The sequence below is a fragment of the Drosophila ficusphila genome, unplaced genomic scaffold (genome assembly GCF_018152265.1).
Source record: "Drosophila ficusphila isolate 14025-0441.05 unplaced genomic scaffold, ASM1815226v1 contig_197, whole genome shotgun sequence".
Lineage (NCBI taxonomy): Eukaryota > Metazoa > Arthropoda > Insecta > Diptera > Drosophilidae > Drosophila > Drosophila ficusphila.
In genome coordinates this window covers 1,888,236-1,913,935 of record NW_025064091.1, presented here as the reverse complement: position 1 = coordinate 1,913,935, position 25,700 = coordinate 1,888,236, and the positions used below count along the sequence as shown (strand labels likewise).

The window sequence follows — 25,700 nt, the reverse complement described above, 5'->3', positions numbered from 1 at the left end:
AAACCGAAAAAATTAAATTGCAAACGGGTAGCGAAGAATTTGCTTGTAAATCACATTTTTAGTTGTCTTTCAAGGGCAAACGAGTTCTTGGGCAGATCGTTCATGTACGTATATGTATATATCTGTCGTTTGTATATATCTGTAGAAATTAAAAAGCTAGCATCATCGAATGAATCTCTTAATTCGATTTTTATTGTTATAACGGTATCTGTTTTTGGAAGTTAGTTTGGGTTTTGGGAATGACTGAAGTCAATATTCACGCCTGCGCTTCTGATTTATTCTAGTGTATTTCGGAACTTTTAGCCTGTAGCCCAGAAATCGGATACAACTCCAGTTGGAAGACACCAGAAATCGAGATGGAGAAACCAATTTTGTGTTGCCACAACTGTTCTTCGGCGTATTCGCTATCATACTGTGCGTTTCAGGACTATAAGACAGTTGCGCTGGACCTTAAGCAGTGTACTTTTGTACGGATTGGAAATTGAAGTTTAATAAGAGTAATCATCTCATCACAAAAGGGATTAGGAATACTGTGATCTGTGTCTTTGTCTGATATCCTCTGCCTTATGAACCCGAAGAGCACTGTTTTCGCCTCAGATTTTGTGTACATACTCTGTACAACTTCGAAATTATGTTTTAATTTAAGTTTTAATTAATTTTTTCCTTAGTTCTTTGTGCAAAATTGACATTTCAAGTAAAATTTGTGAGAACTCTTTGTGTGTTTGCTTTTCCTTTCGAATGTTTGCAGGCTTATTATTTGTATACACAGTTGTCCTTTAGCTTCTTTGCGTTTTCTTGATAGTTTGGCGACAAAAGTTGTTTATTATAATAGAAAAAGGTTGTGGTTTTGTCCTCGTTTTTTGTTCATTTTTCTTTCTCGTTTTAATTAGTTAGGTAGGTAAACAACAATAACACGGTGATGTTGAAAAATTTAGCTACGATTAATTTAATTAAAAATATGTATGCATTTTGTTTAATACGCTGTAAACTTGCTGTGTGTGCGAGGGGACTTAATTTCGAAATCGAGTTGCGGATAAATACTGGAGCTCAGGCATCATCTGGGATGATCCTGGAGCCACACACGCACACACGTACTCGAGGCCTTGCTTAAGGATTCGTTATGTAAATATCTATATCTGTATGTGTATAGATGTATATCCGTATCAGTATCAGTATAGTAATATATATGTATGTGTATATGGATGCCACGCTCTGTGCTTTTTGGCCTTGGCATCTCGGTATGCTTTATGTAAAATAAATAATTAACACTTGTTGTCAAATACTTAAAGTGGGGCAGATTCCCATTCCTACACCACGCGCAGCTTGGCGCTGCGGCAGCGCTGGCGGGGATTGGCCAACGGATGTCGCTGTGGATGCGGACCCAGCCTGTGCCCATTGCCCTTGACGAGGCAGCGCGGTATGGCACAGCAGCATTGGATCAGAATACTATAGAGTCGGAACAGAAGTCGGGTTATCTGCCTCTTGGCCTGGCGCCGCGGACACCATGCTGCGGCCCACGATTAGGAGTGCAGGTTGGCTCGATCTTTGGCACGCCTCTTGGCTAGCATCGAAAGTTCAACGGGTCCCACGTTGGCCGCCTGCGGAATGGCGATGGCCCGGAACGTGGCGTCCACGGCTCCCCTCAACGCCATCGAGATGTGGTTCTGGTGCTGCTGTTGGGCGCCCAGCGACAGCTGCGATCCGGGCGCCACCGCGTACTCCGTGAGCTGAACGCCGCTGGCGAACTGTTCCCGCACCCAGGCGTGCTCCAGGATCTGCGCCGCCGTCGGCCGGTTCTCCGGCACAATGTGCAGCATCTGGCGCAGCAGCTCCTTGGCCGGCGCACTGACCAGGGCCCAGCGACTGCTGGTGAAGTCAATGTGTCCCGACCCGATCCGCTTCAGGATCACGTCCGGCGAGTCGTTCGGAGTGCTGGCGAAGGGCGTCCTGCCGGACAGCATGATGTACAGCAGCACCCCCAGCGACCAGATGTCGCAGGCCAGGTCGTATCCCTGCCGCTTCAGCACCTCGGGCGCCACAAAGTTGGCCGTGTAGCAGGGCGTCATCAGGAGGCCGTTGTCGGCGCGCAGCTGCTTGGCGAAGCCTGGAAAGCAATCGAGAGGTTACTCCTGACGCAGTGGGAATGGGAAAGGGTTTCCCTAGAATGGTAAAGCCTTACGGAAGCGGTTCTTCTAGATTTACGGAACAGTGGTGTGACCCAAAAGTGACTAATTTTCCTAACTTTGCGAAAGGGAACGTGTGACTAATTTAACTAATTTGATGAGCTTTCCGATAAGAAAGATCAATCAACTTCAATATAAACCAAACAAAATAGTTTCTTGGCTGTCTTTCCGTTTAAATATTGACCATCTCTTCACAGACAGTCCTTTACTTTGATAAAACTTCACTTTGTTTAAAAGTGTACCATTCATATACTCCGTTTATCTAATCTAACAAAGTTGACTATTATTAACCAAAGTGGTTTCTATGGCACTGATCTCAAAATTCAAAGCCAACCAAACTGGAGAAAAAGCTTTTCGGAAGAGAATCTGAAGAACCGAATGTAAGGCTTTACAAAGACTCGACATACTCACCCAAATCGCAGAGCTTCAGGGTGTCGGGGGTCTGCCGCATGCTGGCGTATATCATATTCGAGGGCTTCAGGTCCCGGTGGACAACGCCGTGTTCGTGGAGATACGCCACCGCGGACGCAATCGTCCGCAGAACGGCGCTCGCTTCGCTCTCGCACATCTGACCCACGGCCAAGATGCGATCGAGGAGCTCGCCGCCCTTCAGCAGCTCCATTACCAGGTAGGCGGAGCCCGCGTCCTCGTAAACCGAGTAGAGGGTGACGATGTTCGGGTGGTTGCCGTACCGCAGCATGATCTCCACCTCCTCCCAGCAGTCGGCCGACGTGGATGTGGATGCGGCGGCCACGGCTGCCTTCTCGATCACCTTCACCGCGTAATGCTTCTTGGAGGCGCGATGCTCGCACAGGCGGCACACGGAGAAGGTGCCGCGGCCCAGCTCCTGCAGCAGGTTGTACTCGGCGTGGAAGTTCCCAGGCAGGACGCCGGGCAGGGTGCGAGGCGCTCCCGCGGGAGCAACGGGAATGGGAGCAATGTTGTGCAGCGGGCTCGCGTTGGTGGAGCAGCTATTCGAGCTGGCACACTGGCCCTCCAGGAGAACGGGAGCCACGAAGCTAAAGCCGCGGAAGATCTCGTGCGCCGAGGCGGAGATGGGACCACCCGGCGAGTCCCGCGGGGATTTCGAGGTGTACTCCACATCGAAGTAGAAGGCATCGTCGCGGCTAACGGCCGGTATGAATGGTGGACGCACCTGCTTCCGTTCCAATCTCACCCAGTCGATGGTTGCGAAGAAGCAGTGCGCCTTGATGTCCAGTATTCCCTGGGTACCCGCACCCAAACGGTTCTGCGGATTCCTCTTGAAGAGCGCCCGCAGCAGGGACTGCGCCTCCGGCGAGAGGTTCTCCGGCATGCCCAGCTTGCTCCTCAGGATCTGGTTCATGGTCTCCTGGCGGGTTTGCCCGTGGAACGGTAGATTCCCCGTCAGCATCTCGTACATGAGCACTCCGAAGCTCCACCAATCGGCGGCGAAGTCGTGACCCTTCCGGTTCACAATCTCCGGCGCCATGTACTCCACGGTTCCGCAGAAGCTGTAGGTCTTGGAGCCATCCAGGGGCTGCTTGGACAGCCCGAAGTCCGTCAGGGCTATGTGGCCATGCTCGTCGAGCAGTATGTTCTCCGGCTTCAGATCCCTGTAGATGATGCCCAGCGTGTGCAAGTGGTTCATGGCGAGCGCCAGTTCGGCCAGGTAGAACTTGACGTCCTCCTCGGTGAACATCACCTCCTTGGACAGGCGGGTGAACAGGTCGCCGCCCCGCAGGAAGTCCAGTATCAGATAGAGTTTGCCCGGCGTTTGGAAGGCGTAGTGCAGGCGAACGATGAAGGCATGTCCCACATCCGCCAGGATCTTGCGCTCATTGGTGCTCCGCACGCGGTCCTTGACCTTCAGGGTGGCCTTCTTGAGCACCTTCATGGCGTACAAGGTCCCCGCATCCTTGCCAATGATTTTGCGCACCAGGAACACCTTGCCGAAGCTACCTTCGCCCAGGACGCGCAGCAGTTCGAACTGCGAGGGGTCGGCCTTGTCGTGGCCCTCCTTGATGACCTCCCTCAGCTCGAACTCGTTCTCCGTGTCATCCAGGGGATCGGTTTCATCTCCGCCAGCTGCGCCTTCTCTCCTGCCCTCCGCAGCACCGCCCACTTGCGACTCGGAATCGCTCAGCTCCATCAGTTCGGGCGGCGGGCAGAGTGTGCGTTTCGACGGCCTTTCTCTGGAGGATTGCTGCTCCGTCGCCGGCGAGATGTGATGCTGTTCCAGGGCAGCCTGCAGCGCGGACTGCTGCTGCAGCTGCTGGCGACGCTGCGATGAGGTCACCGTGGTCACCGAGGAGGTGACCCCGCTGCTTCCGCCACCGCTCTCCTCGTCCTCGGTGGGCGTGTGCTCCATGGGCGTGACCGCCAGGCTGCTGCAGCCGGACGAGGTGATCTGCATGCGCTGGCGCAGCTGCAAGCCCAATCCGCTGCTGCTGCTGCACTGCTGCTCAGCGTTGTTGTTGCTGCTGGTGGAGGACACATGCTGCTGCTGCTGAGGCTGCTGGCGGAGATCCTTTTGGGAGTCGGCCAGCGGCATGACTTCAATAGCTGCTGGCGTCGTGGGGCCGCTGCTCCTCCTGCTTTTCCCGCTTCTCGATACTGCTGAACCTTTTCTGCCTCGCCCCTCCGCTCTGGCTCCGCCCGCTGCTCCGCCTCCTCCTCCTCTTCGCTCCTGCCGCTGCACCTTCTTGACCAGCTAGTGCCCCGCTGCCCTCTTTCACCTGCTCTTCCTCTCCTCTCCTCCCTCTCCTCTGCACCCCCTCCGTCCGATTTCTTTTTTCTCTTTATTACTTCCGCTGCGTGGGCGTCGCTGCCGACTGCGCTGTTGCTTCTCCGGATTTTACTGCTTTCCGTGCTGCCCTTTTCGTCCAACGAGCTGCGCTATCCTAACGCGCCTCCGTTATATATGTCGTCTGCTTTGCTATCCGCCTCGCAATCCGCACAGCTGTGTTGCTTCGGTAAAATTGCGCTTTAGCGGCTTTTGCTAAAAATGGTCTAGGAATTTTTTTTTTTTTTAAATGGATACCTTGGGGCCTAAACATTAATAAAAAAGTGGCGGAAAGCGTAAATTTTAATTATTTATGTGTTAAAATAGCAATTATTACTGCCGCGAGACAACCCGCTTTAGAACATTGCCATGTTTTTCTAGCGAAAAACTTTACCGTTGAGAATGTGTTGTGGATGAAGAGTGCTGCAATTGTGTGAAAATTTAAAAACAAAAGAAATTAAACAATTTTACCATGTCAGGCACTGCCAATTTTAGTACTGAACGCTGTAAAGGTTGCGAAATGACTCAGAGTGATTTTATAGTACTGAGTGAATATCCAGAAAAGCTATGGTCAGTTGCTTTTTTGCTATTTTAACACATAAATGATAAAAATTTTCGCTTTCCGCCACTTTTTTATTAATGTTTAGGCCCCAAGGTATCCATTTAAAAGAAAAAAAAAATCCTAGACCATTTTTAGCAAAAGCCGCTAAAGCGCAATTTTACCGTTGCTTCTTATCACTATTATTTACACATTAAACAATAAATAAGATTTTTTTAATATTTTCCCTTGGCAGGTGTGACCGCGGCTTCACAAAATACCAAATAGTTGAGAAAATACCGAAAACGGCCACCTGCCATACAAACCGTGACTCATTCTCCGTGACTTAAGTCACAGGCGTTGGTCTTTGGGAATTCGCACTATATAAACAAGTTTTATAAGGATTTCAACACTTGAAGACACTTGCTGAGTAAATATTTTTGCTTTCGAGACACAGCAGTTGTTAATGGTTACTGCTTGTGGTCACTGTCATCGTTGTGTTAATTACGGAGTTATCGTTTGTTATCGGTGGTTAAGAGCGCGCAGTTCAAAAAATCGTGTGGTTAATTTGCCATAAACATAAGCTCACAAGAAAACGGGAGCAAGGCGTTTACGTTTAAAATCAATAAAGAATATAAGGAAAAATCCTGTGATATAGGAAAGTGATTACTTTTTATAAAGTAAACAGTAGATATTACGTATTTACGATTATTTCCGTTTAACCACACACACTTTTAGGTCTAATATACATATTAAAATTAAAGCTGCAAATAGAAAAAAACATCTACTCACTTGGTGCAAATCTGGAGGGCGCATCTGTAGACGGAGACAATGCTAACCACAAAGTGGAGGAAGAGGGCGAAGATGAGCCCGCAGGCGGCGGAGACCTCGCTGTTGGCATTGATCAAATCGAACTAGAAGGGGTAAAAGTATTAAATGAAGAACCCCGAAAGAGGGATTACCCAGCCGTACCTGCTCGCCCTTTTGTTCCGCCATCCTGTTCAGATCCCGGGACAATCCCACGCCGGAAATGGCCAGAGCCAAGGTGCTGCTGGCGATGCACACAAGACTGAGTGCCAAGAACGCCGTTTGGGTCTTGCGCATGCTCACCACTCCGAGGGAGCCAGTGACGGCGGCTATCAGCCCCGTCCAGATGCCACATCCCGCCATGGAGAGGGCCGCCTCCCGGACGATTAGCAGCGACCCCAGGGCCACCAGGGAAATGGCCAGGACCAACTGCAGGGTGCCCAGCACAATCTGCAGTGGAAAGGCCGAGCAGCACTCGTTGCTCGCCTTGCGCTTGCGCCGATCCTTCGAGGAGAGCGATGAGCTGGCACTGCCCCCCGCCTCGCTGCCGCCCTCCTTGTACTTGATGAACTCCGGCGGACAGCGCTGCTTGCGGCTGATCCTCGAGTCCAGGGTGTTCGCCGCACTCTTGTTGGCATTTACCTGCACAGAGAGAAAAGCCAATGCATATCACATAATCTTTACGACTGCACTTTAACGTTACGGAAAAAGATGGTATATCAGATGATTTACTAGTATTATAACCAACGCAACTTTATTTTTATTAAATTAAGGGAAAACAGTTCACAAGCTGGCATTTTGACAGGAAAAGCACAAGCTTGGTCCTTCGAGCAGGATGTTGTGCTTAAGTGCGAAGCCTATTTCTATATGTTTTAATAGTATTAACGACTTACTTGATTGGGCTGCCGCGAGGCCATCGCCTCCTCGAGCTGCTGCTTGAACTCCTGGTGCGAAATCAGCTTGGGCTGCTGCCCATCCTCGTCCATCCTGGCCTTGGCCTTTTCCGTGTCCAAGTCCAGTGCGGCGGAAAGGAGTTTCAGCGCCGGCGGCTTCTCGTCGTAGACGGGACTCGAGTAGATGTGACTCTGGGCATCCTGCCGCGACTGCTCCGGATCCTCCTGCTGCTTCTGCTCCTCACCACCCTGGAGCATGCCGATCTGCGAGTTGGTCAGACTGCCCGATCCCGATCCCGTCGTGTTCGTGGTGTTGGTGCTCTGCTCGATGGTGGTGACCACCTGGTGGAGTTCCTCGCGGTTCAGGCTGCGGTCCACAATGGTGTCCATGCTGCCCGTCGTGGAGTCGTGCGAGTCTATGGTGCGAGCCGGCGATGCAGAGTGGCGACCATTGAAGTCTGCGCCGCCCGGCTGCTGATTACAGGTCTCGATCATTTCTGCTGAGTGGCTTCTGCGGCGGCGGATGATGTCAGTGGTTCATTGACAAGCTGCACGCAGAAGAGAGCATAATTAGGATATTGGATTTCGCACTAAACTTCGAAAAGGCGGCGTTTCATTTTGAAAACATATCGAATGTGGCATTTTCTTCGCACGCGACTTCCACATTTTATAACTAACAATATGAACATCATTAATAAATCAAAATTGTTAAAGTGTGAAACTTTTCAACAATGGTAAAGGAGAAATGTATTTTAAGCAATCTAAACACTTATTATATGTAAGTCATTATTATAAAAATAGTTTCAGTTCCTATTCATGAGAAATATTAAGTAGTATGTACTATGTACATAACATTTTTTTTAATATATTTGGTTACATTTATTAAATGTAAGTCATTATTATAAAAATAGTTTCAGTTCCTATTCATGAGAAATATTAAGGAGTATGTACTATATACATCGTTTTTTTTTTAATATACAGCCGAATCCCGATAATTCGTACCCCGCTAAATCGAAAATCGCGATAATTCGTAAAAAAATCTGTTCCCTTGAAAAAAAATCCCTTGAAAAAAATCTCGATAAATCGAATTCCCGTCTAATTCGTAAAAAAAGTGATCCCCTTGCCATTTCGAATTATCGGGACTCGACTGTATTTGGTTTCATTTCTTAAACTTTTTTTCGAATGTAGCATATTTGTTCTCTAAACGAATTCCATAGCCCATGGATTAGCGAATCGACACCGACAAAACCCGCGAGTGTAGCAGGTTCGTTGCCAGAGTCTTTTGTTTGACTCGCACACTTTCGAAAGGCGCTCACTTATCGCCTATTCATCGCCGATCGATCGCTTTTGGCCGTTTATTGATCGATTGATTGATCTTTAGAGCCGCAATTCGGTCGCATAATTGCGGCAATAATCGCCTGTTCTTCGTCGCCATTAATCCACTTATGATACCTGCTCAGAACACGATCCAACATCGACCAAGGTGTCAACCGACTGGCTTGGAACACCTTGACATTTGCCTGCCGCTGGCCGGTTGTCATTGTTCTTGGCTTCTGCGAACCGGTTCGCACTTGAGTGGCAATTAAACAAAACCCAAACTGAAACTGAAACCGAATCCGAATCCGAAAGCCGAACTGAAATTGAAAGCCAAAATAAAATGGAAATGGCCGAGCGCGGCAATCGCCAGAGGCACACGCAAAAAATGAAATTGTTTAATATTCAAATTAAAAAATATTGAATAACTAAATCTCCGAAGCAGCGTTCAACTTTTCCTTTAGTAGTTAATACAAAAAATGTTTCTATATACACAAAACAAATTTCAGTATCTTGCAAATTTAAAATAAAAATTATTTGACAAAACAAATTTCAGTATCTTGGAAATTTAAAATAAAAATTATTTCGAATAAAAATTATTTCCTTGTTGTTAAGAGAAAATCAATTTTTCGTTGTATTCCTTAAAGCTGAATGGTAAATAACAATTTTGAATTTATAGAGTAATCACAGTAATGTCTTCATAATTCTTTAATAGAGGAATTACAGTCGACTTTATAACTCTAAGTTAAAAAACTTTCTGTGCATTTTAAGCAGCTGTTAAATGCTCTTTTAGAAGGGGAGTGGCAGGTTTGGGGAGGCGGGACCATGGGGTCGCATTGTATTGGCGGCTCCACGCGGCGTATACGCGATTTAGCTTAGAGGTAAACCACTTAAAATGGCATCTGATATGGCAAATTGTTTGGCGCAAGTGGCAAATTGGTTTTTATCTAGGGGAGTGGAGCGCAACAGAAAAACCAATCAGCTACACACATTCCTTATGGCGAATAAAAAAATAAAGAGATTAAGGGTCTACTTGGAAGAATGTTATGCAAAAAATTAATATAACAATTAACTTTAATAATCTAATCAAGGTAAGAAATAAAGCATAAAAAACTCTGAGAGCCGATATATTATACTTTGCTAAACAATAAGCTTTTAAAGATAATAAATCCATCGATTTTAAATAAATATAAAAAAAATAAATTGCATATACTAATTGCAACTATTCATAGTCATAGGTAAAAAACCAATAGGAAAACAAAATTTTGTACTTCCTGCAACCAAAACAGTTTTGTTTCCTTTTAAAAACTCCCTTCAATTCCTACAGTTTTCCGTAAACGGAATTAGTAGGTATTGTAATTTTAAGATCAATCAATATGCGATTAAACAGAAACCCACTACAAGTCATTCAACTTTAGCTTAGAAAATCTAAACTAGGTCACCAAAAAGCAATGGCAAATGCAAAACATGACGGAGAGCAACGGCTAAAAAGTTTTGCTGCGCGCTTAGGAAAGTTGGTATTTAGCTTGGTATTTCTCGGTTTGCTGTTGACATTTCGCCACTTGCAGCCAGTCATCGGCCTTCCCCTGTCCCCCCCTGATTTTCCTACGCTTTTCCGCCGACAGACGACAGTGCTTTCCACTGTTCCAAGTCCGGCCGATCGTTTGTGGCACTTCTCATTTTCACTGTTGTCGCCTTGACAGCAATTAGGCGTAATTGGCCAAACAACAGCGCCGTGCACATGTGGTGGTTCACTCCTCAATTAGCACAGGAAAATCGCCGGCTGCCTTCGATTTGGTTTCGAGAAGTCCGCCCTTCCCCTTCCCCTTCCATCTTCCATCGAGTACAAAGCCCCGTTTCCCATTTTCCAAGCGCCTATATCCCACAAGCCATTCCCACACTCGCCAGTGCTGCCAACATTTTATCGGAAGCAATCTATAAATGGAGAATTATTTTTTTTTACAAAGAAAACCCCGTTTACTAACCATAAACTACTTAGCCATTTTAATTTAATAGTACTTGTCGAATTCAATTTAAAAGCCACTTAAACACTTCATTGAAACAAGCTATAGACATTAATTAATTGTTTTTCCTTTTACAAAAAGTCGTTTATAAAAGTATTAGTTTAAAATTTAAAACAAAAGTTTATAACTATTCATTAATTCCTCTATGGGTTTTTTTCCTTTTTAACAAGAAAGGTATTTAAAACTAATCTAATTTATGAAAAGTAAATTTATAAAATAATATTGATGTCTTATACAGTGATATATTATATAAACATTTGTATAAAAAAGCAGGAAGGCTTTGCTTTTATGAGGTCGGAATGTCTCTCTACCCTCTGAGCTATATTCGTTTTTAGTAAGTAAAATTATCAATTTTTACTTGAAATACACTAAAGCTACCTGCTTAAACTTATAGTTGCCAACACTGTTGCCAAACAGCAGCTGTTGCCGCACTCGAAAATCGGCCAAGCGCTTAACCAAGAAAACCGCAACTGCAACACCAGCATTACAAGAAATTCAAATTCGTCGATAAGTAAGCAGGAAAAAAGGAACAAAAAAATAACAAAGAGATAAACAGATGTTGTGATTCGCTAATTAGGAACAGATGTGCCAAACATATTTATTATTATATTATATTATTATAGGATTTTAGTTAGGCAAAGGTTTTATTTGTTAACCACCAGAAAAAAATATAGAGTATACGTCTCAAACATGTTTTTATGCTCTATTTAATCGTTCTATTATGTATTCGGATATCATTTGTTAACCATATCAGATATAATAATTTCTGTAATAGTATTTTTACACCACAAATTTTTGCTATCAATCTTTGCTATCAAAATAAACATGCCACTACTTTAAGATAACATTTCTCCTTGTGCAGCCCAGCAGGTTTACAAAACGTACTGCGAATAATCTATTTTTCTCCGCTTTTTTTGTTTTTTTTTTTGAGAAGAAAGGGCAAAGTCAAACGGAAATATGAAGAAACCAAAAAGGGGCGGGGGTGGAGAAACTGGTGGCTGCGAAAATGGCCAAGATGGCATGAAGGGAAGTGGGATGTCGATACGTTTTCCCGAAAGTAAAATTGCACCGGTTTGACGGCTAAAAAAATCCACTGCTGCGGTCAGCTATAATGTGTATATATACATACCTATGTATGTGTGTGGAGCTGTATTCACATGTAAATATATCAACACTTTCACTGCCGAGCGTCCAGTGTTGGCCATAATTTTGGTGGCGAATTGATTGACATACACCAATTTCGACCAACTATTTTTTAATGGGGGGCCAACTTGGATGGAGGATTTCCTCACATTATCGCTGTTCCAGCGGAACCAAACACAAATATTTTCGAAACCATTTCTTGCATGCCAACCACTGAGCCAATCTGAACATGCATCGGCTAATTTTTCGTTCATACCGAATTTGTAATTTTTTTCATTAAAAAGCAGCCACGGAACAGATCTAAAATTCGTATGACATGGATAGGAAAACAATGCACCTGCGTTTTTTCAAAAATGTATAGGATCAATCGAAAAAGTATCCGAGGGCCTTGTGTATCTATCGTTACCCAGATAAGTAATTCTAAAAGGCTTGGCATACTTTTGAAAACTTCTTTCGTTGCGTAAATGTTATTTTAAAGAAATCATCAATTTAAAATGCAGAACTTCGTAGCTTGTGGGCGACAAGTGGGCGGGGCAAAAATGTAAAAAACTTGCACTGCGTACAAATAATAGTTTTTTATATTTAAGCTATATTTGTAGTACCATAAAAATAATAACAAAACTAAAGACAAATCATAAAAATCAAGACAATTCATATCTAATATAGAATTGTAACCATATCTAATATAGAGTTCTCTACGTATACTGACATCGTGTGTACCATTAGCCATAGAAAAAGGCTAAGTTCAAGAAAGGTTAGAATGATTAAATAGTTTTACATATTTTATTTTCGACAACAAGAGTATATACGTGTTCGGCAAGCCAAATTTAGCTCCCTTTCCAGATTGTTTGTTTTTTGGGTACATGATATGGAACCTTTGCAATTTGATTAAAGTTTTGGCAGCTGTGGCTAAATATGGATTATTTGCGCAGCGTTGAGCGTGGTATTAAATTATGCATTGAGCAACATCAAGAAGGTATTTGCATTCGGGGTGGGTGTTGAAGGAAGGTAAAGATTCAGATCGAGGGAAACAAGCCCACGAAAAGCCAAGAACAAAGAAAACGTTTTTCGTAGATTTATTTGCATATGTCTTGAACAAAAATGTGGTTAATTTTCTATGCAAACTAGGCCTTTAGTTCTTAAGCTATCCAAGACTAAATATTCACATTGCTTTCGAAATCATCAAATCTGTTTGGTTTTTGTTTTTAAATGTCTATTAAAAATATTTGCAAATGTTATCTTACTAATATAACAGAATATGACGTATCCTATGATCAGATTGATATTCAAAATTATATATTGAGATGTGTTTCTTTTTTGTTTGATTTGTTGTTTGAATTTACTTTATTTTGACTATTCATATTGTCACTTTCTCGCAGTGCATACACTCTGAGCAGCTGCAAAAAGTGTTACAGTCGCTGCTCATAGTGAGTTTTAGGATCAACTTTGGGAGTAAACATGGGTTGCACAATCAGTGAACACCCATGTTTAAAGCTTAAAAAAATGTTTAATAAAGAAATCTTAAGTTTCAATATCGAGGTGTTATGAATTGCGATAGCATGCATATTTTAAAAAATTTAGAACAAACAGGGTTTAAATATTTTGTAGAACAGAATTCTCATTAGAACACAAACTGTATCGTTTAAGCGTTCATTGCAAATTCCACTCAAAATTGCCTGCTAAGAGTTACAAATTTATCGCAAGTTGACTAACCACAAAAAGAAGCCACAAAGAACCCTTCGCTCGCGTTGCATCATCGATAGAAAAGCCAGCTGCAAACGTCGGGGGTCCGCCAAAAAATAGAGGCAGAAAACAAATGTTTCGAGTATGTGAACATTCCCACAACATTGACTGACTGACTGACTGATTGACTGATTGACTGCCTGACTGATGGCCATAGTCGAACCCGAGACACGAGACACGAGATGCAGTTGCAGTTGCAGATGGCGGAGCTCGGAGCTCGGAGCTTCCTGCAACCCACGCAATCGTGGCTCGTCGCGGCTCGCAGTGCTGATATTATATGATTATATGATTAGATGTGATGCATGCTCGGCGAGGTAATTAAAACGCCGACTGCCGTGACAGACGAGCGACAAAGGCAAATTAAAATATCAAGAGAGCACGTGCAACAATAACAAATAACTGTGAAATGTGACACTGCACCGGCAACGTGCAACACTCGAGTTGCTCCGCACTGAGTTGCGTCACCGTCACCGTCGCCATCATTACAACAATCGCCATCGGAGAAAAACAATCTTGATTGCAGTCTTTAGAACAATCCAGAGGCAAGTGGAGCAGGTACCTCGAAAGTGGGCGTTCAAATCGCTCGCAAACTGTTTGACTAAATTGCGCTCCATTTGCTAATAAGACCAAGAACAACGACAACGACAACGACATCGGCTGACATATCTCCCTGGCAGCAAGTTCGTTGTCTAAGTCACTCGATGCGGGTAATTTATGTGTCCACATGCTGTGGTATCTGCTATGAAAAAGCAAACACGGCAGCCCCAACTTCAGATCAGCATGCCGTGAATTTATAAGCCAATAAAGAGGGAAGGGACCTCCAGTGATTAGAGGCGAACCACTGAAAAAACTCGTATGAGAAGTGAATCGAAAAAGTTGCCTCCTAATTTAATAACAACTTGTTTTCATTTGCCAAAAGTGAATTTATTATAGCAAAGATTCTCTTTACTTTTCAGTTTTTTTCTTGAACTTGAATTAGTTGTAAGTATTATAAAATAAGTGCGAGCTTTAAGTGAATATTAAATGTATACATTTTATATCGTAGAAAATTTTATTGATTTGAGCAATAAACTTGAATCGATTTTTCCTTTAATAACAACTTTTTCATTGCGTAAACTTAAATACTTTTCAGTTTTTCAATAAGTTTAAATTGAGTTATGATTTGTGCAATGATTGCTCTACAAGCCAATTCAAATGGATAATAATTTATTTAGCTTAGGATGAGAGCAAAATGCATTCATTTCAGAATCCTATTTTTTGTGTGTGTTTCAACCATGATTACTGGGTAACTCTTAGTTCATCACTTGCCTGTTGAATGCTCAGTGTGGAATTCATGCATCACAAATGCATGCGGCTCGAACTCTCCGCTTGAGGTCTCTTAACCCACCGCCCCACTCTTAACCCACCGAGCCACCGCAGTGCTGGCATTATATTTTCTTGGATCGACGTGAGTGGAGCTAATTTTATGCAGGCATTCGGACAGACAAATGAATTGGAATGAGAATAATTATGATCGCGTTGCTGATGGGTGCAAGTTGAAGTGGAGGCCGATTGCTGGTACGTTGCCGGTGCATTTTGGATTCGGAATGCAGCAAACAAAGGTTGAAATGTCAAAGTATTTAAGTCACACGATCAGACGAGTCGCTGGCCAAATGACAATTTTGCATTGTCTGCCTTCTTGGCTTTGTTTTCTTTCAACTCGGCTTCGGATGTTGGCCAACAGTGGGTTAAGAGCAGCCTTCAGACCTTTTGGTCAACCTGTAATACTTCATTTTTGGTTTTTTGTTTGTTTCCCCGTGGAATTTAGTACCTGACTGTTAATTTTGGCCAATGGCAGCTTGGCGTATACTTAATATTTCTTGCTTTTTGTGCTCGTTTTCGGGTGTATTTCAAGGAGGGTTTGACCAATGACAATCAATTGTGTGTACCTCGTTGTTATTTCAGTTGATTACAACTTAAATGGAAAACATTCCGCATACGAAGTTATAAACGTGTCTTCGATTCGCTGAGAAGAAGTAATCAAATGACAGCTCCTCGAAATCAACAATTGTTCGAGGTGATCGTAATCGGTTTGGGTTTATTTTGAAAACCCCGAAAACTGGATACACATCATTATCATTATCGCTATCTATCTGCAGCTTTCGTTCCGTAATTATAGGATTCCGGACTTTGATCGGTTAATTAGATATTCGACAAGATTTTGCCCCAAAGCTCAAAATCAGTTTCTGTGAACAATTAATTTTCGATTAGCACAATGATGAAAGCTCTTCCCATTACATAATAAATGTGTTTTGATACAACAGAGATCTTACTTATAATAATAAGAATAGGGCGACCTTGAGATGTCTTTTCTGAACTTGATCTGTTGAAGTGGAGTTAAGGGAACAGATCACCTTCTTCAGTTTAATTATAATCGTTGGTCAACGAAGGGAAATATTTTAATGATTTAATCAGCGAGAAGTCAAAAAATGGTTCTCAAAAAGATGTTCCTATTTGTTTATATTTATTTACCCTTGCATTTTTTTATTTAATTTCTGTTCTTGTTTGTAATAAAGAAGACAGTTTTAATTAAGTATGTGTATTTTTCGATAATTGTCGCTCGAAGAAATTCTCGAATATATCGCTGAATTTTGTGTAAAATGTATTTAACCAATATTAAGATTTTATATTATTATACTTATTTATATTTATTAATATTTACTCTATTGCTGCTTTAGGGACTATTGGGCCTCAGTTTGAAATTCCTAAGAATCGTGACAAAAATGGTTTTCAAGACATTTTCGTATACCTTTCTCTTTTGTATATTAATTAATATGTTACTTATTATATGGAAGTGTAAAAAACTTGGCAACTTGCTCCGCTTTCAATTAAAGTTACAATATTTATTGTGTATTCATTGCTAAGGGGTGAGTGATCCGAGGTGATCTCTGCCAGAAATGCGCAAGTCCGCCGGCTGCTGTTTATATTATATTTGCGGATTGGAGTCGCAGTCAGGTGCAGTGGCAGTCGAATTGAAAGGCGCCTCCGCCTTGGCCACATATTATTATATATATGAGTGTGGATAGTATGCACCTATGTGAGCCGCACGATAATATATTTGTGTATATTGCATATATCGCATAAGGTTAGTCCGCGACGTGCCTGCCTAATCTGGTTTGAACAACAATCGTTGCACGCATTCGCATTCGCATTCGCCATCGAATTCGTATTCGTATTCGCAGTCTCATTACCCGATCCCCCCGTGGATATAGCCCCTATACTGCAGACAGCGATCTCCGCTCCCCGATCCCCGATCTGCCGACAATTAAGGCGGCAAGGTCGTCGCCGTTTGCCGTCGCTGGAATTAACATTTGCAATGACTTCATACGAAAATAATTGCACGAACGGAAAGAGGTAAATGGGGCTATTTTGCGGAAAATGGTGGCCGAAGAACTGACTTACGCACTTGCCACGAACACTCGAAATCGAGTGCAACGCACGCGGCTAATGGCGGCTGGCCAACTGGTAAATGGTAACTGGCTAACTGGCTAACTGACTGGATAACTGAACAACTGGATAACTGGCCAATTTGTGGCCGAGCTTATGAAACACCCAAAAAGTGGCCACGAAACATCAAACACATCTCGAGCGCACTGCAAACGAATCAAAATAAATAAAGTTAGAAACGAAACACTTGCCCGGTCGCGAGGAAATCAAGTGGCGAGCCAGGCATATCATTAGATGCAATTGCTGATTTTCGTTGATTGGGCCGTACACTTGGAAAAATACCTAGCCAATTGGTTTTAAAGCCTTGTTATGAGCAAGAAAGGGAAGATTGATTGGACTAGTTAAAGTTTGAGTCTTCGATTTTCAGCATAACATTTTTCATATTTCAAGCGAGCAATTTGATATTGTCGCCAGTCCGATTTTAATTTAATTTAATTTAATGTAATTTGCATGTAAAAAAGGCAAAAGTGTTTATCATATAATATGATAAGTGATCCGATATTTATAAAATTGAATTTGTATATTTTATTAAATGTAAATTGCCGTATTTACATTTGTAAGGCACCTTTTAGTTTTCTTTTATATTCACTCCATATTTCTTTTTAAGGTAAATTCCATTTATATTTCAACAATTGTAATTTCATACTATAATTCTTTTTCTATTTATTATAAAAAATATTTATTATCTACAATAGCAACAAGACTTTTGATTAATTTCTGCCCAGATTGCATTTAAAGTTAGACCCCTGCCGATACTCAAAGTTTGAAACTATTAATGAATTTATTGAAGTAAGTAGTATAAAAAATTAAGAAAAACATTATTTTCCCCACGTATGTAAGTTCATTTCGTTGTGATCAAATTTCAAAGTGCTGGTAGCCTTTGTTTTTTTCTGTGCAGTCCCATGTCTTGCGAACTGCGTCTGGTTCCCCCTTTCACTTTCAATTAGCCAGTGGGCAAGCGCGCGGCTTTTTTGGCCTCTTTGCAATTTTCTCGTTTTCGCTTCGCATTTATTATTATTTATAATATGCGCACTTCAAGGAAAAACTTTCGCTGCATGCAACATTTGGTGTGCGGAGTGCGCTGCATTTCCTGTCATTATCGCATAGGTACGCGTGCTGAGGGCGGTAAATGGAATATATGAAGTGTGGAGTATGGAGTATGGGGTATGGAGTGTGGGTGGGCGTACTTGTCTCAGGTGGATTGCGAAACCATAATCCCGATATGGGTGTCCACAAATGAACTCAGCGCAATTATGCAAAGTGCAGTGCATGTACAAATCAATCCAAAACTATGCGAGGGAAATCACATTCCACCGATGTGGAGTCTCTGACCCCTAATTAAAATCGAGTGTTGCCCAAGTGGCCATCGAGGGCATTATGAAATAGCTTTGCCCACTAAGGACTCACCAAATCGGTGGCCACATAATTGGCACTCAAGTTATTGCAAACAGTTTAGTTACAACAGCACTCCATAAAATGATCACAGTACAAAGGGCCACATTGTATCTTAGATTATGGGAAATATAATATTTGATATGCATTAATATTACATTATGATGTGTATTATAATACATTTTTATTGCCTGTAGTAATAATTGGTTTGCCGGTTGTATTATAATTTTGATTGGATGTTCGGTTTCCCCATAACATATTTATAATCTTATCTAAGCGCACTCATCAGCTTTTATATATTTTGTAAATTTTACTAAGGGTTGCCGTTTTCAACTATGAACTACTTTCTTATTTATTATCTTTTCTGCTCAAATATCTTGTTTTTAAAAGACTATTTATATATATCAAAGCGAAGTGGTAAATTAGCTTAAACAAAAAAAACCGTTACACTCTACCTAAAAGTCCAAATCATTTGTTATATCGCCACTCAAGACCTATCTATTGACCAAGACTTCGGAATCATTTTCACCGAACTGCAAAATTCTGAGAATTGCAATTTTTGCAAATTCCTATAGGAAGGAAATTTATTTGTAAAAAACAGCATATTTTGAAATTTCAGTTTGGTGTTTAAATTAAGTTTATAATTAAAAAAGCAACACCTAAAGTTCTTTTTATATTTTTACTTCGACAAAATTAAAAACAATCAGCAATTCAACCTTTTGGATTAAAAAGTGATTATTAGTTATTATTTTTTTTATTTTTTTTTTTAAGTCCTAACTCCAACCCGAAAATCTTAAAAACGAGTCCAGTTTCTTTTGTAAAAGTCTTGTCAATTGCTATTTTTATTATTGTTATTATTTGTGAGCTGGTCAACCCAAAAGAAACAATTACGAACGGGAGGTTAGTCCACAAAATGGAAAGTATTTATGAGCAATTTTTACCATTTTTTTGGTAAAGAGAATAAAAATAGACAACCTCAACGAACGGAAGTTTGTTGGGTTTCTTAACGACTTTGGCCCGGTCTTAAAAAATCCTAATGTGAGTATACCTAAGTCAATTCACCACAAAGTCATTATAGTGGAAGCAAGCTTTTAGAAATGAATGAAGATTTTGTAGAATATGTTTATATTCAAAGGTAACCTTGAAATTCCTAGAGAGTTGAAGTTGCCTAGAATTTGTGCGGGTTAACATAAGCCAAAAAAAATGACAAGTGCAGCTCACTTAACCTGACTTTACACCTTTTTTTTCTGGGCCAAACGATTACCTAAAATACAACCTTTTTGTTGGGGCTTACAATACAATGTGTTACTTTAACAAAAAAAAAACAAAGACATTCCATTTTGGGGTAGATAATAAAACATTTCTTACTTTACGAATCTGAATATTTGTGCTACGACTTCAAAACAAGTTTTTATTTTTTACTGTAAGAAAATATATCTGATATTTTTACCCCCGGTAGCCCACAAGACCTTGAATGATTTGGACCACATTTTCTTGTGTTTTTTGTTAGCCTCTAAGCTGTTTTTCAAGTTGTGATGCCTTGCCTTTTGCACGTGCTTGATAATGTCATTTGTAATTCATGATTATTGTTTTCTTTCGCCGCCTTTTCTTTTCATGGATTTTCATTCATTTTCTCTGTGCAAACTTACGCTAATTGAAGCGGCGTCTCTGGCCTTTGTTTGTATTATTTATTTATTATGGTCTATCTATCAGCAATTTTCTCCTGCACTCTCTGTTGTCGTTTATTGTTATTGTTGTTGTTATCGCAGGCTGAATGAAATCTGATCGCTAATTTCGATGTTGTTTTCGCCGGCAGCGTGCTGCGTGCAATTAAAATTTAACAAATTCCACTTCACTTCGACACTAAACAACAAAAAAATATTTCCAGCGATCGATGAACGATAAAATAGTCGAAACAGGCGAAAACCCGGCCGATTGATCCGCAATCCACACACAGTCCCGTTATTCGCAGGCAGAAGAGAACGGAGAGAGAGAGCGCATGCGCGTGTTGCTCGGTGGCACGTTCGTGGCTGACTGTATTCAAGTTGATCGTCTCGCCGCGCTTTCAACCGCCGTTCGGTCGACGTCGCTGTCGACGACGAGTTGGCAAAGCGGAGCTTTAACTTTTTGGTATGCCACCTTGTTGTTGTTGCTGCTGCGATCGGAGATGCGAAGAGTCCGCAAAAGGTAGCTAAGTAGCCAAATTAATCAGCTAAGTAAAATACGTTTTATTGAATTTCAAAACATTCGCCTTTTAAGAAAAAAGGCAAACTTTATTAGGCGGTTAATTTGTTTGATTGATAAATAATGTAATATGTATGTAGAAAATAAAAAAGATACAAATAAAGTAATAATAATTAATCAATTTAAATATACAAATATGTATACAACTTTTAATTAATCGATAATATTTGTTTAATTAATATATTTGTGATTAATGACATACATGTAGGGCACACTGAATTGAAACGTTTTCTAATTTCAGATGATGAGGGTACCCGGAATTGTGAGCGAACTCTACTTAAAGCTACTGACATCACTGATGTCGACTGCTTTACAACCTGTTCGCGTAAATCTACGTTTAAAGAAGTGCCGACAACCAACAACAAACCGTAATGAGCGTGCTGCATCCACAGCAACAACAACGCACTTTCGAATACTAAACTTCCTGCCAGCATCTTCAATGTGCTATCGTCGTTCAATTTCCATTTCAATCCGTTCTTCAACTGAAGCTGGGGGAAAAAATTGGTTGCTGACGTCACGTCGGAATTCTATGATAGGCGAAAATAATTGAGAGTGATTTTGGCTGGAAAAATCAGGAGGGAAAATCAGGCGTTAAATCTGGTGAGAAAAATTAAAGTGAAATCATAGGAACGTGTGGAAACAGCTATGAAAACATTCTTCCAAAACAATTTGAATTATGTATAAAGTGTTTCTTACTGATAATTATATTTAAATTACTTTTTTTTAGTTGTTAAACTCCTTATTAATTTATTCCCTTCTTTTTTGTTTAATTGGAACCAAAAAATTCTAATTATTGAATGTTAAAATTGGTCAGCTAACCATTCCCTTTGATCTCAACAACATTACTTGGCCAGTAAACGAGACCATTGGACTTAAAAAACAAAATTGCTTTGCCTCAGTCACTAAAATGCGCTCAAGTGATCTACATTACAATTAGGCCACAAGTCAAAGAATTATTCCGATTAGGCGGAGCACGCAGGCCGTTAAACGTTTTTAAACCGAGTTGGGGATTCTGAACACACAACCGAAAGTGAAGTTGTAAACTTGTTCTTCGCAGTTTCGTTGCTGCAATCTGTAATGTGTACTTTATGTTAATTGAAATCCCATAAAAAATTCAATGCTGTTGCCTTGGGTTGGATTGAAAAATGCGTTTTGTTTGTTTGTTGTTTCTTTTCTTTTCTTTTTTGTTTTTTTTTGCACTTGTCGAGAGAGACGTGACTGGAGAATCTTTTTTCGGTTTTTCGGTTTTTCGGTTTCGGCTTTGGTTTCGTACACATATTTCTGAAGCTAATGGTGTTACATAAGCTTCTTCGTGTTTGAGTATTTCTGGGATGGTGTATATTAATGTGCCTCTTGTAATTGTAAAAGGCGTATAACGGTTGCATTGCGAATGCTTAACGGCAGCAGCGAGAAAGGTAAGAGATCCATAAACAAAAGCCACAAAAAATATAAACGAAATTATAGGCCATATAAAATAAACCGAACGAAGAAGCGGCCTCCACTCGAGAGTGCAGTTAAATGTTTTGATCACTTTTTGGCGCGCAAAGCGGCCACAACAAGTACATTGGCAAGTGTTTTCCACTAAAGTGGCTTAAATAGAGCGTTCAACTCGCGTTATGTGAAAGCAAAAACAAGACGGACAACAGCGGCAACAACGAAATCGCCAATTGCTGCAACAACATCTTAAAAACTTAGCGCCATCCAACTGCAGGAGGTGCAAACGAAGGACCTCAACGAGCAGCCTCATTAATAGTCAGGGGAAGCACTGGCTAATGTGTTGACTATTACTCAATGTATTTTTAATTACATATTTAATAAAATAAATTGGCTGAGTTATATTATACTTAATTCAGCTATTATTCATACATTTCCGTTAAGTGACTCTTTTACTTGCCCAAAACCAATTTTTCTTTTAATTTCATATTATCTTTGCGATAATAACTATGGTTTACCCGACAAGTTTTGGTTTTTTCGAAGGATTTAAAATGAGGTCAAGGCCAAACATTTTTCCCAGTTCAATTTTGCATTAATATTAAGTTTTTCCCTTAAAAAAAAATTCTTTTTTAGTGGGATAAAAGCCAAAAGGAAAATTTAAATAAAAACTCAGCAGGTAACCCAATATGTGTAGTATGCATTCGATGAACAGATGTTACGATGCCTTTCTGTGTGTTGCACCGCAAACAGCAACCAAAATCTGCGGTGGCAATAATAGCAGAAGCTTTTAACAATAGCAGCTATAAATCCAGCATCATTAAGCATCTGCAATCAAGCAGACATCAAACACTCTAAAGATAAAAGCAAAAGTAAGCCAGCGATAAGTGTCGTGCTAAAAAACTATATATAAACTCCAAAAATAAAAACCAAATGAAGTTGACGCGACCTCCCCCCGCCTCTATAAAGTCTGGCGCGAAAGTGCAGTTAAAATATAATTTACGCAAGTGGTAAAATAAAAAAGTCGAGAAACAAAAGCCCAAAAAAAGGAGAAATATCTAAGCAATTGCACAAAGACTCCTGGCCGGCAACTTCATGACTGGTTTCTTACTTGTTTTTCAGCCTTTTCCCCGTTGATTTTTGGCTTCGTTACTTCTGGCACTTGCTTTATGTAAGTTGCAACCTGCTGTTGTTTGATGCCGTGGCTGCTGCGACAAGTTTGTGTGTTTCGTTTTTGTTTTTTTTTGTTTTGGCGGCGTGCTCATAAATCGCAGATCTCATTGCGAAAGGTGACTACATGATAAGCAGAATGGTTATCCGTGAACACACGTGCATAGCGGCGGATTATAGTTTCTACATCTCAGCAGCTAGCAGCAAAAAATATTAGGAAGGGGAAGAGATAAATTTAGCAACTTTTACTATTGGCTGTGCTGCAAAATTACCACACGTAAACATTGTTCTTGCCAACTTTTGAAACGAAAAATGTATGCTATAGGGCGTACTATATAGTAAATCTCATGTTTAATATATTTGAAAAATAAAATATGTAAGTTTTTTTTTTTATTATTTTTCTATGTACCTAAACTTTAAGCTGATGTTATATGACAACCGCATTTATTGTTCAGATTTTTTAATGATTTTCCTATTTTTCCTATTGTTTCCATGACAGCTTTATAATATTTCTGACCAATATTTAGAAGCTCTTACTGCTTTGCAAACTTCTAACTGAAATGAAAATACCCTCCGCAAGGGTATGAACATAGGAATGCATTGAAAATACATATTTTCAGCTAGCATAATTGCAGTTGCTACCAAATCGGAGTGGGTTAAATGCACTCCATATGCCCACACGTATCCGATAAATTCCCCCTAACTATTGACCAGACATTCAATGAGTCTAAGGCGACCGAAAAACGAGTTTACTACTTTGATCGTTGATCGGGCCAAGCCCAAAAATGAAAACAAGCAGCAAGTGCGGCACACAAAAGCCAGAGCTTAAACCCACACTGGGGCAAAAACAAGACACAGATACGAAAATCACACAGATACAGCAACAGTCAATGATCTTTGGGAGTTTTTTCGGACGTTTTTTATTCGGGGGCCCCGGTAAAGACCAAACGAAACTCGCGCATTTTGCCGGCTGCTTTCACTCTCCATTCGATTTCGGAATTCTTTCATAAAGATTTTCAAGGGGGCAAAGGGAGAGAGCGCTGCACACATACGTATATTTTGAAAACGTCGCCAGTTAACGACTTTTTTCTTCTCCCGCTCGCATCTCGCTATCTTGGCTATCTTTCACTTGTCATGCGGGGCGTATGCGCAATTTGCAATTCGCAACTCGCGGTGACCAATCCTCAGCCAATCCCCAATCCCCCCTTCCCTGTCCCTAGCCCTCCACCGCCTGCCCTTTGACCACACTGATTACCCCTGGCAGGGTGCGTAATTAGCTCCAGGTGAGATCAAACAGTGCACAGCTCCGGCTCATTGGACACATGATTTATGAGGCGCCTTTCGAAAGGCAAGTCAAGCAAATGGACAGCAGGATTGTCGAAGCTCTCGCATGAAGTCGCGCCGAACGATGATAGCTGTGACCCTAATTTAAATTGGGAAAATCACATCTTAACGGGCATGGCTTATCTGGCAATTCAGATTAAACTTTTAGGCTAAGAATTGATAAAATATACAAAGTATGCATACCCGCCCGCTGGTTCCGTAAAATGGAAAATATTTTCATACGACATCGCCAGCCGTCGTCATCTTCAGCAACTCCGTCCACTTAAGAGAAAGAAAGAGAGAAAGATGGAGGAGGGGAGGGGGAGGGGGAGACCATTCCTGAAGTGAAAAAGAAAGTGAACAACTTGTCGAACGCCGGGTGGCTCTTTCTTCGCAGATCTGCGATCTCGTCGATTCTGCCAGCGACCAAGAAACGAGACGCCAAACGAGCTTAAACATTTTCTATTATGCAAATAACACGGGGGCCGCCGCCACGCTCGTTTCCATGAATATTCAGTGCCACCAGAAGAGAAGTGGTACATATGGCCAAAAATCGAAGACTAAATTGAAAATAACCACACTGAACAACACGGTTGCGGAATGTCAGCAGGTATCACCGACAGTAACTTGTTGGACAGATGCCTTTATTATCTTGCAATTCAATATTAGCTAACTTCAGTGTTTTTGAGGAGAAATCGAATCCTAACTCTAAATTCGTGTTCCACTCGTACCAACACAAGCTGCATAATTACTTAATTGTTCATAACATTTTTATCTTAAACTGTTTTTTCTTCGGTGGTTTTTCACAAAATAAAACATCATAAAAAAATTATTATTTATGGTGGTTATTAAAATATTATTTTGAGTTTTCGATTATTTGTAGCTATTGAATCTCCTTATAAAAACTACTTAAAATTATTTAGGTATGATAAATGCAGCAGTGAACTTTAACAATGGAATTCCAATTTCTAAAACTATTTTCGTATTTGGTTTATGTTTATTTGGCTGCGCAATCTTGGCATTCGAGCCGAAAGGCATTTGCATAAATTGGCGGAGCCAAAAAATATAAGGCAGCAAAATAAGGGTCACACTCTCGCCTCTTTTAGAACTTTCGCCAGAGGCGAAACTTTTGCGGCTAGACACGGGCGCACCTGTATACTCACTCGTATACTCACCCGTATTTTTACCTGCACCTTTGCTGCCACGCCCCCGCCCCCCGCAAGCGCCAGCACCCCCGCAGCTGGC

The 25,700-nt window shown here is 41.3% G+C and overlaps 2 protein-coding genes across 3 annotated transcripts in view; both read right to left on the bottom strand.

Annotated features, from left to right (window-relative positions):
• Positions 1 to 20,310, bottom strand: part of LOC108100921 — a 28,093-nt gene extending 7,783 nt beyond the window's left edge. The window contains exons 1-4 of the mRNA XM_017205040.1: positions 19,937 to 20,310; positions 7,186 to 7,733; positions 6,458 to 6,934; positions 6,278 to 6,399 (exon numbers count right to left, since the gene is read on the bottom strand). Coding sequence (XP_017060529.1) covers positions 6,278 to 6,399; positions 6,458 to 6,934; positions 7,186 to 7,680 — 1,094 coding nt within the window. The 5' untranslated portion in view covers positions 7,681 to 7,733; positions 19,937 to 20,310. The remainder of the gene's footprint in view (positions 1 to 6,277; positions 6,400 to 6,457; positions 6,935 to 7,185; positions 7,734 to 19,936) is intronic.
• LOC108100919 (ribosomal protein S6 kinase 2 beta) lies at positions 857 to 5,754 on the bottom strand. Of its 2 annotated transcripts, XM_017205037.2 has the most exons (3): positions 5,671 to 5,754; positions 2,595 to 5,132; positions 857 to 2,104 (listed from the first exon to the last, which is right to left on the bottom strand). In XM_017205037.2, the coding sequence occupies exons 2-3, from the start codon at positions 4,714 to 4,716 to the stop codon at positions 1,521 to 1,523; spliced, it is 2,706 nt and encodes a 901-aa protein (XP_017060526.1). In that variant the 5' UTR covers positions 4,717 to 5,132; positions 5,671 to 5,754; the 3' UTR covers positions 857 to 1,520. The 2 variants fall into 2 exon arrangements, with proteins under 2 accessions (XP_017060526.1, XP_017060522.1); XM_017205033.2 differs by lacking the exon at positions 5,671 to 5,754 and having other exon boundaries at positions 2,595 to 5,193.
• Positions 20,311 to 25,700: the final 5,390 nt, after the last annotated feature.

Coding starts and splice junctions, on each gene's coding strand:
- LOC108100919 (XM_017205037.2), bottom strand. CDS start 4,716: ATGCCGCTGGCCGACTCCCAAAAGGATCTCCGCCAGCAGCCTCAGCAG. Junction 2,105..2,594: donor CCTGAAGCTCTGCGATTTGG/GTGAGTATGTCG, acceptor ATTGCTTTCCAG/GCTTCGCCAAGCAGCTGCGC.